The 9,827-nt window shown below is 43.7% G+C and overlaps 1 protein-coding gene across 1 annotated transcript; it reads left to right on the top strand.

Annotated features, from left to right (window-relative positions):
* Positions 1–5,937: 5,937 nt before the first annotated feature.
* LOC123448278 (protein ALP1-like) lies at positions 5,938–9,138 on the top strand. The gene is made up of 2 exons (XM_045125131.1): positions 5,938–6,302; positions 7,794–9,138. The coding sequence occupies exons 1-2, from the start codon at positions 6,170–6,172 to the stop codon at positions 8,828–8,830; spliced, it is 1,170 nt and encodes a 389-aa protein (XP_044981066.1). The 5' UTR covers positions 5,938–6,169; the 3' UTR covers positions 8,831–9,138.
* Positions 9,139–9,827: the final 689 nt, after the last annotated feature.

The following is a 9,827-nucleotide window of genomic DNA, read 5'->3' as shown; positions in this document are numbered from 1 at the left end:
ATATTTAAATTTGATTAACTATTTAACTTTACAAAAATCATTTAGAATCAGAATAAAAATAAAAAGGAAAAGGGCTCAACCCTGGTCTGGCTCGGCCAGTGGCTGGGATGGCCCAACTGGCCAACCGACCAGTTAGCCAGCTAGCAGCCCAGGTGCACGCACGCCGTCAGGTTTAAACGTGACGTGCGGGCCACTGCTGTCAGCGGCAGAGAGAGGAGAGAGGGGGACTGGCCAGCGACAGGTGGGGCATGCGTGTCGGGATCGTCTTCCTCCTGTGGACAGAGGGGAGGGGAGGCACGCCGGCGGCGATTCCGATGCCCTCGTGGCCAGGTGATGGTAGGAACGGCAGCGTGGCATCGTCGCCTACCTGCTGGTGGTCGAATGAACGACGGGAAGGCCCTGGGTCACCGGCGACGACATGGCTGCGCGGAGGTGATTCGGGTGGTGGTAGAGATGGATTATATGGGTAGGGAAACTCACAGGAAAGAGGTGGAGAGGCTTGCTGAGCTCTCTATGGTCGCGGAGGAGGTGAGAGGAGCCCGAGAGATGGCCTATAGCCTGAGTTCGACGGAGCTCCTAAGCGGCGGGTCCTCGGTCGATCTCGAGCACCGGAGCTCTCTTTGCTCGAATGGAGTGGCTAGGGGCTCGATTGAGGGTCTGGAGGAGTGGTGTGAGGTGCTGGAGTGAAGGGGGAGGGACTATTTATAGGCCAGCAACGCTGCACCGAGCTTTGGAGCGCCGGTGGTTTCACCGTGGCGGCAGGAGAGGGAGAGAGGCCCCGGGGTTGATACCACAGTTTCACGGACGTGGTTTGAGACCCAGAGACTCAACGAGAGAGACGGGGGCTTAGTGCACGCGTGTTGCGGGGCCGTGCACGGCTGACCGAATAGGGCATACGAGGGCACGCATCACTCGAGTCAGTAGAGAGGGGGAGAAGGGGCACTCGGGCTGCCCCGAATCACGAGGTTTGTCGAAGACGCGGAGGGACACTGAGGGGAGGTGAGAACCGGCAGGGTCTAGCCTCCTTTGCCTCGGGTGCGCCCTGTAGCGCGCCTAGAGCGCAGATTTGGCATGCCATGACATGCTGGCGCGCTCTTGGGTGCTTTGGCCCTGTCTGGCGTGTCCAGTGGTTGGCTTAGATGATTCTTAGCTGTTTGGGAGTCGAGGGACTCACTGTTGGTAAAAGGAAATGCTTTGAGAGAAGCTGTCAGCCTTGAATCAAAGACTAAATTGGGGATTTTGGCTTACCTGCTTGGAACCAGAGAGGGGCCACTCGTCTGTAGTTGAGGAGTGGTGCTCGCAGCTTGCACTAAGAGTTTAATGGGAAGGGAGCGGGTGTAGAGGGTGTTAAGTGTTGTTTGACCATTCTGGCTGAAGGTGTTTGATATGAGTTTGGGGTAGCTAACCTCCACCAATGATGTTGAAAGTTAACATGTTTGGGTTTTAGGCAAAGTAGGACGCTCCACCAAATTTGAGCTCCATTGGACAAGTTTGACAGTGTAAACTTGAAAACACCCCCAACTGGACAGTTCTGTCCTTTTAAAAGAGAATGTGGGTAAATTAATCCCCACAAATCGAATTTTTGGCAGGGTCTCCTCAATTGGGGTATTGAGCACTCCTGCAAAGTTTCAGGCCATTTGGACAAACTTTGCTATGTAGAGTTGCTACAACTTGATTCTGGACACGGAAGATTTTTGGAATATTTGGTGAACCAAACCACCTTGGAATAAGGTGGAACTTGGCATGATCACCAAATATAGCTTGGTAAACATGCTAGAATTTTCTGAGAATTTATTGAGAATATTTCCTTTGGAAATATTTCAAAAGGTCAAAACAGACAGAATAGGTCTTCAAGGATTAGCTCAAATATTTCGAACATAAATAGGGGTTAAAAATATTATGTATATGGAAAATATATGTTCTTTGAGTATCCCCAGATTTTCTCATATTTTTCTAAGGCAGAAAAATAAATTTCCATTCAGAAATATCATTTCTCGTCTCAGAAAAGGACATGCAAATAAAATAGAAAAATATTTTATAAAATAATCATTTTATGATTTTGGAGAGTTATAATAGTGCTAAAATCATAATACAATCTTTGGGTGAAGGCACCCCCTTGGAATCAGGGACTTGTAGTGCAAACCCCAAAGCAAGGTTTTGAAATAATCAAAATGAAAGGATCTTTTTGGAAATAACATGTTATAAAATTATTGGTTTTGGATCCACTCACTCAAGCATACACACAAACAATGGAAATCATGGCACTTATAGCACTTTCTTAAAAAGTTTTAATAAACTCAGATTTTGAAGAGACTACAGTTGAAATAAAGTGAAAACACGGTGTGATAATTAGAATCCATTTCCTTCTCAATAAGTGCCCGAGCCTTTCTCGAACTGTTGTTCTTGCATGATGAGGACTTTGAAGACTTCTTCTTGTTCTTGTCGTCAGAACTGACATCCTTGTATTTCTTCTTCCTTTTGTCATCAGCACTATCATCCTTGTACTTCTTCTTCTTAGATTTCTCTTCCCAGAGAGGGCAATGAGCAATGTAGTGGCTAGACTTCTTGCATTTGTGGAAAGTTCTTTTCTTGTAGTCACGTGATGAAGGTTCTGAATTCTTCACATCACTTCTTAAAGATTTTCCAAATCGACCTCTTCTGAAGAACTTCTGGAATTTCTTCACGAGCATTGCTAGCTCCGGACTAAGTTCTTCAGGATCACCAAGGCTGCTATTAGAGCCTTCTCCTCCAGATGAGGAAATTGCCTATGCCTTCAATGCACGAGATCTTCCATATCTTGGCCCATAGAGATCTTTCTTCTCAGCTTGTTGGAATTCATGAGTATTGAGCCTCTCAAGAATATTAGCAGGATCTTGTGACTTGTAGTCTCCATGCTATTGAATCATCAAAGTAGTGTGTTAAATGAGGAATCAAGAGACCTCAATGGTTTCTTCACCACCTCATGGTCGGTGATGTTAGTGGCACCAAGAGCTTGGAGCTCGTTGGAGATACGAGTGAGGCGATCTAAGGTTTGCTGAACATTTTCATTGTCGAGTATTTTGAAGCGGTTGAAGAGACTGCGAAGAACATCAACTCGGGAATCACGTTGAGTTGAAACCCCTTAGTTGACTTTGGAGAGCCTTTCCCAGATGATCTTTGATGTTTCCCAAGCACTCACTCAGTCATACCATCCTTTGCTCAGATGTCCACATGTGATATTGTTTGCTTGAGAGTGCTTGATTCTCTTCACGTCAGCCGCGTTGACATTGGGAGCAATGGATGTAACACCTTTTTCCACAACATACTAGAGATCGTTGTCAATTGCCTCAAGATGCATACACATCTTGTTCTTCGAGTAGGGGTAGTCCGTCCCATCAAAGGTAGGACATCGACCAGAGAACTTCAGGTGGTCAAACCAAAATCACATAGAATAGGAGAATACCTTGCTTTGACACCAATTGAAAGTGCGTTATATAGACTAGAGGGGGTGATCGGGCGATTTTTACAAATTTGACACTAAGGAATTAATAGTTGAGGAATTATCAGAGTGACAAAATACAAACAACAGATAAAGTACTCAAGTGCATGCGAAACATGGGAGTAGCAAAATCCTCATGATGAAATAAGGCATACACAAAGTACAAGTAGCGAGTAATTAGGATAAGCAGGTGGAAGACAAGGTGACTGAAGAATTTGTATTGAGGAAATTGAGAAAGTCTTCAGTCAAAGTTTTCAAACACTAAGGATCACTTTCATCAACAAGTAAATGAGGAAATAAAAGGATTGAGGAAATACGACCGGTTCCTCGGTGAATACAATGATTTGATCTACCAGTTCCAACTGTTATGACAGTCGTACGTCTGGTTTGGAGCAGCTTGGTATTTAAACCAAAGGACACACAATCCTTACCGCATTCTCCTTGAGCTGGAGTCACATAGACTCCGCCCACTCACTCATGGTAATTCTTCAAGGTATACTTCCAAATCTTCACAAACTCGGTCACCCGGCGATCCACGATCACTATGGGATGCTCTAGACCATGATGCCTCACCATTTGGAAGATACACAGTCTTCAAAGGTAACAAGTGTTGGTTCCACACAGGACAATATCTTCAGTGATGCTCAATCACTTTGTGGCTTTGGGTGTTTGGGTTTTTCCTCACTTAAGATTCTCTCAAAGTCGTCGAAGGAAGGGTTGCTCTAAATGACACTTGTCCATCTCTCTCGGAGCAGCCAACCAACTAGTGGTTGTGGGGGCGTCTCTTTATAGACAAGGTGCAACCCAACATGATAAGACATAAATGCCCCTAACGATATGACCGTTGTGAGGATAAGATCCTTCGGACAATTGGCGCTAAGCACAGTAACGGTCGGCAATTTGAACTCTCAAATTCCTCAGGGCTATCAATTTCTTCACGGTAGGAAATTCGCACTCGCGAAATCCTAACTCCTCACTGAGACCATTTTCCTCAGAGACCAGAAGAACTTCGTCTTTCTCACAGAAGAATTTGACAGCACCGTAAGAGATTTCAAAAGGCTTCACTTGAAGGGTTGGACATGTGTAGGTTTTGAGATGAACATCACTTGGAAATTTTCCTTAGTATTACCTGGACCCCCTTTAATAGTATGGTGAAAAGAAACAATTAAAACAAAGTCTTCAGGGTTTAAAGTCCTCGTATCAATATCTTCAAGGTCACATCAAATTCCTTACTTTTAAAGTCTTTAACTGAAGACATACATTTTTAGGGGTCGTCTTTCATCGGTTAAATCAAACTTCTCAGGGACTTATTGGACCTGTGTACACTCAATACACCAAAATCACTAAGAGGCACTAGATGCACTTACAGTACAATGCATATCCAGAACTTGTTGTGGCCAAGTGGCTTTACTCAAATATGTTTTCATGAGAATTAGAGAATCACCAGCAAAACAAGGGGTGAAATTAACGGTACATTTCTACACACTTTGCTCTCATCCATGCCACCAGCTTCCTTTGCATACAATAAGACCAAATAAGGGGAGAGAAGGTCCCATTGTAGAAGCCCTTGCGAGGAAAAAAAAACCCTTATCTTTCATGTTCATGGACCCTCATCGTGTGTTTGACCGATCAATACAAGCCATCATTAAATTTTTCCATGCCCTGTCAGACCACACCTTAATCATCATGTTCTCTAAGAAAGCATATTCAACACGGTCATGCATCTCATGCATGTCAAGCTTAATTGCACACATCCTCTTGTTCTTCATGACAACTCATTCAACACGATCATATAACTACTTTTTAGTTACACCCGTTGACTCATAATCATAAATTTGTGTATCATAAAACCAACCAGCTTTTTTAGACAACCGTCATATCCATTATTTTTTATACTTAATAAAAATACAGAACACATAGCTCAGTAGCGGAGCTATGGTGGAGCTATGTTGAGGCCGAGGGGCCGCTGGCCGCCCAACCTTAAAAGTCTGAAGAATTTTTTTGAAAGGACCTAGATGAGGGAAAAATAGCTTTTTGCCATCCAGATTTGCATCATTTATACTTGGTTCCCTAGTAGTTTTTGTGTAGGTCCGTCAAAGACATAGCTTTCGCATTTATAAAGAAAGAATCCGTTCCGTTCCAACGACTATGATCATGAAAATCAATGCATACACAAATACAATTTAATCACATATAGTAAAAAACACTCGAAATAAACATTCATTATGCATCGTGCACAGTCATACGCAGCTTGTGTTTTTCCCGATGACATCTAAGAAACCGTAAAAAAGGAAAAGAAAAAAAAGACACACCTATCGGGTGCACAAATACACAAAGCCTGTCTCTCCCATCTAGCCATCTCCCTCCTCTTCCTCCTCTGCGCCCCCCCCCCCCCCCCCCCCCCCCCCGCGCTTCTCCTTCCTTGCGCTGCCCCTTGCTTCTCCCTATAACTCACGAAGCCATACCATACGCGCTCTTCGTCCCCAGCAACACTCCATGTTCTGCACTCTCTGCATGCCGTGCAACCGCGCCGCCGCCGCCGCGTCGCCGCTGACGTAGTCGTGACCCCCCCCCCCCCCCCCCCCCTCCTCTCTCCTCCCCCCGGTGTTCACCCTGGTTCCTGATTTCACCAGGTTCCATTCAGATTACTCGCTCTTCTTGATTCATCCGGTCCGAGAGTCCGTGTTCATCATGGCGCCGCTTCGCGGGGCCAAGCGTCGCAAGAAGGTGGCGGCGGAGAAGAAGGCCGCAATGGCGGCCGCGGCGGCAGGTCAGGGCGCGCCTGGCGGCGACTGGTGGGATGGCTTCTGCATGCGGATGGCAGGTGCGTCCCTCTTCGATGCTCGCGGCCTTACTTCTCGACGAGATTTGTTTGTGCAGATTCTGTGCCTCGCGAGCATTCGTTTTCTTTTTTTGTCATGTTACTTAGATCTAATTATGTCTTGGGCTTAGATTCTTGGGACTAATCTTGTGGTCTGTCGATCTTGTTAGGAGCTTACTCGTTATAAATGCGGTGGTACTGCACATGTTGGAACAATGCCACTGGCCTAGTAGTTGTTGAGCAGGGTGTCATGTTGAGTACCGATGTTACATCGTGGTAGACCAACGGCGATGCTTCAGATTTATCTCCGATTTTGGAATGGGTCATCGGTTGCACAAACTCAGATTTCAGTTGTTGACCTTTGTTCTGATTACTGATTACTGGGCTGGGCAGTCATCCGATGTTGGGTCTAACGAATTTGGTACATTTTTAGTGCAAATGATAGTTCATTTCATTACGTATTCTAGTCAGTGCTTCAGTGTTCTCCATGCAAGCTGATTGAGAATCTTGGTTCATGTTCCATCGATTCAGGGCACGTTTAACAGCACAACATATATTGAAAAAGAGTCCATGTGAATTCATTTGTTTGCTGTACGGAAAAGTTCTTGCTCTTAGGTATCATATCAGTATGAAATGAACTTTTTATTTTGGGTCTAACTTTGACCATGAATTTAACTAAGAAATTATGAATTATATGTAACAAAAAGTATCATTGGAATCTTTTTCTGAATACGATTGCAGCAGTTCACTTTTTGTAGCATACAACTTATATTTTGCTAATCAAATTCATGGTCAAAATTTGAGCCAAAATACGAGGGGCCCTTACATACCTGAAGGGAGAGAGTAGTTTTTAACTCATTTTAGATGATATGACATTATATTTTCTTTAGAAGTCACAATAATTCTCAGTTCCTAACTAAGTGAAGTAAAATATGACATGATGGGCATTCTCCACAGGGAGTCTCTTTGCTATTTCTGACTATCTTTGGAAGGAGATGACTCCTAACTAAACACGGGCAACCCCGAAACTTATTTCTGGACTATCTTTTAGATATCAAACATTCTTGTCCTGATTATATTTAGTTATCTGCAAACAAGTTCAAGTAGCAACTTAATGTTTCATTAAGTTACTACTGGTATATGATGCATTTTGTGCAATATAGAAGCATCGATGTGACTTGGCTGACATATAGTGCTTGTTGAAGCGGATTAATTTTATGTGACTATCATTTTTACGCTGGTACTGAACGTGAAACGTTAGTTTTAGCTCGTACTAGTTGTATAGCCCTTGCCAAAAAAAAGTATTGGTTGTATGACCTGTGTAATGGCTTTATCTTGATTTGATCTCCACCCGACAAAAATCTTAATGTGCAAGTTTATTAAATATATAGAACAGCATTTAATTATTAATCCATATGCAATATGGAGTCTATTTTAATACTATCATAGTTGTAAGTTATGGGTCTTGTAACCAGTTTTACATTTTCTTCTCAGGAACCTTATCCCCTGCGGCGGACGCACACAGATTCGAGTTTCTCTTCAAAATGCCCAGAAGAACGTTCAACTATGTTTGCAGCTTGGTAAAAGATGATATGATGGTAAGGGCTAGCAGCTACACCTTTCTCGATGGGACGGTGCTGTCTTTAGAAGATCGAGTAGCTGTTGCTCTGAGAAGGTTGAACTCTGGTGGGTCACTGGTGACCGTAGGAACCTCTGTTGGTGTGAACCACTCGACCGTCTCACTGATAACTTGGAGGTTTGTTGAAGCTGTGGAGGCACGAGCGGGCCACCACTTGCGCTGGCCAGACTCGGATGAGATGGCAATGATCAAATCCAAGTTTGAGAAGATCCATGGTTTGCCAAACTGTTGTGGTGTAGTAGACACAACTCACATCATTATGTGTCTCTCTTCGGCTGAACCAAACTGTAAGGTGTGGCTGGATCACGAGAAGAATTACAGCATGGTATTGCAAGCTGTCATTGATCCAGATATGAGGTTCACAGACATTGTAACGGGTTGGCCAGGTAGCATGAAAGAGTCGAGTATTTTACACAGCTCTGGTCTCTTCAGGCTGTGCGAGAATGGTGTACGGTTGAATGGCGGCAAATTGATGGTATCAGACGGATCAGAAGTTGGGGAATACGTAATTGGGGATGCAGGATACCCTCTTCTCCCGTGGCTGCTCACTCCTTACCAGGAGAATGACCTCTCAGACTTGAAAGTGGAATTCAATAAGAGACACTCTGCTGCCAGAACAGTCGCGCTGAAGGCGCTGGCGAGGTTCAAGGACACATGGAAGTTCCTGCAGGGAGAGATGTGGCGCCCCGACAAGCATAAGCTGCCTCGGATAATTCATGTGTGCTGTTTGTTGCATAACATAGTGATAGACATGGAGGAGGATGCAGCCATGGACGACGCTCAGATATCACACGATCATGACGCGAATTACAGGCAGCAAGTGTGCCAGTTATCAGATGAGAAGGCAGTCAGGATGAGAGACAGACTGTCCGAGCACTTGAACAGCAGCTGACAGAAGAGGTGGATGAAGAATTGAATGTAGGTGCTGCCGTTGGTTTCGTCCGTTGCAGGCTTGCTGCTTAGGGCTCTGTCTGCATAGTTTTTCAGAGTTTTAGCCAATCTTGACTGATGAAACTCGGGTAGAGTCGTAGTCCATGCCAATTCGATCTGGCTCATTTGATTATTCATCATCTTGTTGGTGCTCAACTCTTTACCAGATCGACTATAAACTGTCACTTTTTGGCTGCATAGTTTTGCAGAGTTTTGGCAATCTTAACTGATGAAACTCGGTTGGTCAATTTGATCTGGCTCATTTGATTATTCATCATCTTGTTGATTATTCATCATCTTGTTGGTGCTCAATGGTGCTCAATGATTATTACTCTTTACAAGATCGACTATAAACTAGATACAAACTAAAATGTGTGAACAATCACACTAAAACGTGTCTGATTCGGAAAAAGTTAGAACATAGGGAGTACTCCCTCCGTAGCAAAATTCTTGTCTTAGAATTATCTAGATACGAATGTATCTAGTCACTTGTCTTAGAATTATCTAGGTACGAATGTATCTAGTCACTTGTCTTAGAATTATCTAGATATGAATGTATATAGTCACGTTTTAGTATTTAGATACATTTATTTCTAAGCAAACTTAAGACAAGAATTTTGAGACGGAGGGAGTAGTTTACAAGCAACGGAAATTTGTATGGCTATTTGACTACAATTTTCATGGGGAAACGTCAGATTACAAGAAAAATGCGATTACAAATTTACAACGTTGCGCCTCTTTGACTTATACTTTAAGGCACTCCTTTTGTTTGCAGTAATTCTGAACGATAGGATTTATGAAGAAAGTTTTCTATAGAGTCCTTTACTTTTTAGGAATGAATTCTAATTCTTATGTAAGATTGGTTTCCATCCCGGCTTGCTTCGGCGCTTGTAATTGCCCCTAGGTGGTCTACGGTTCTGGATGTATTTTATTATTATTTTTGGTGCTCCTTGTACTGT

Source organism: Hordeum vulgare, chromosome 4H (genome assembly GCF_904849725.1).
Source record: "Hordeum vulgare subsp. vulgare chromosome 4H, MorexV3_pseudomolecules_assembly, whole genome shotgun sequence".
In the NCBI taxonomy this organism is placed as follows: Eukaryota; Viridiplantae; Streptophyta; class Magnoliopsida; order Poales; family Poaceae; genus Hordeum; species Hordeum vulgare.
Note: the sequence above shows the minus strand (reverse complement) of the source record. Positions and strands in the feature narration are given on the sequence as shown.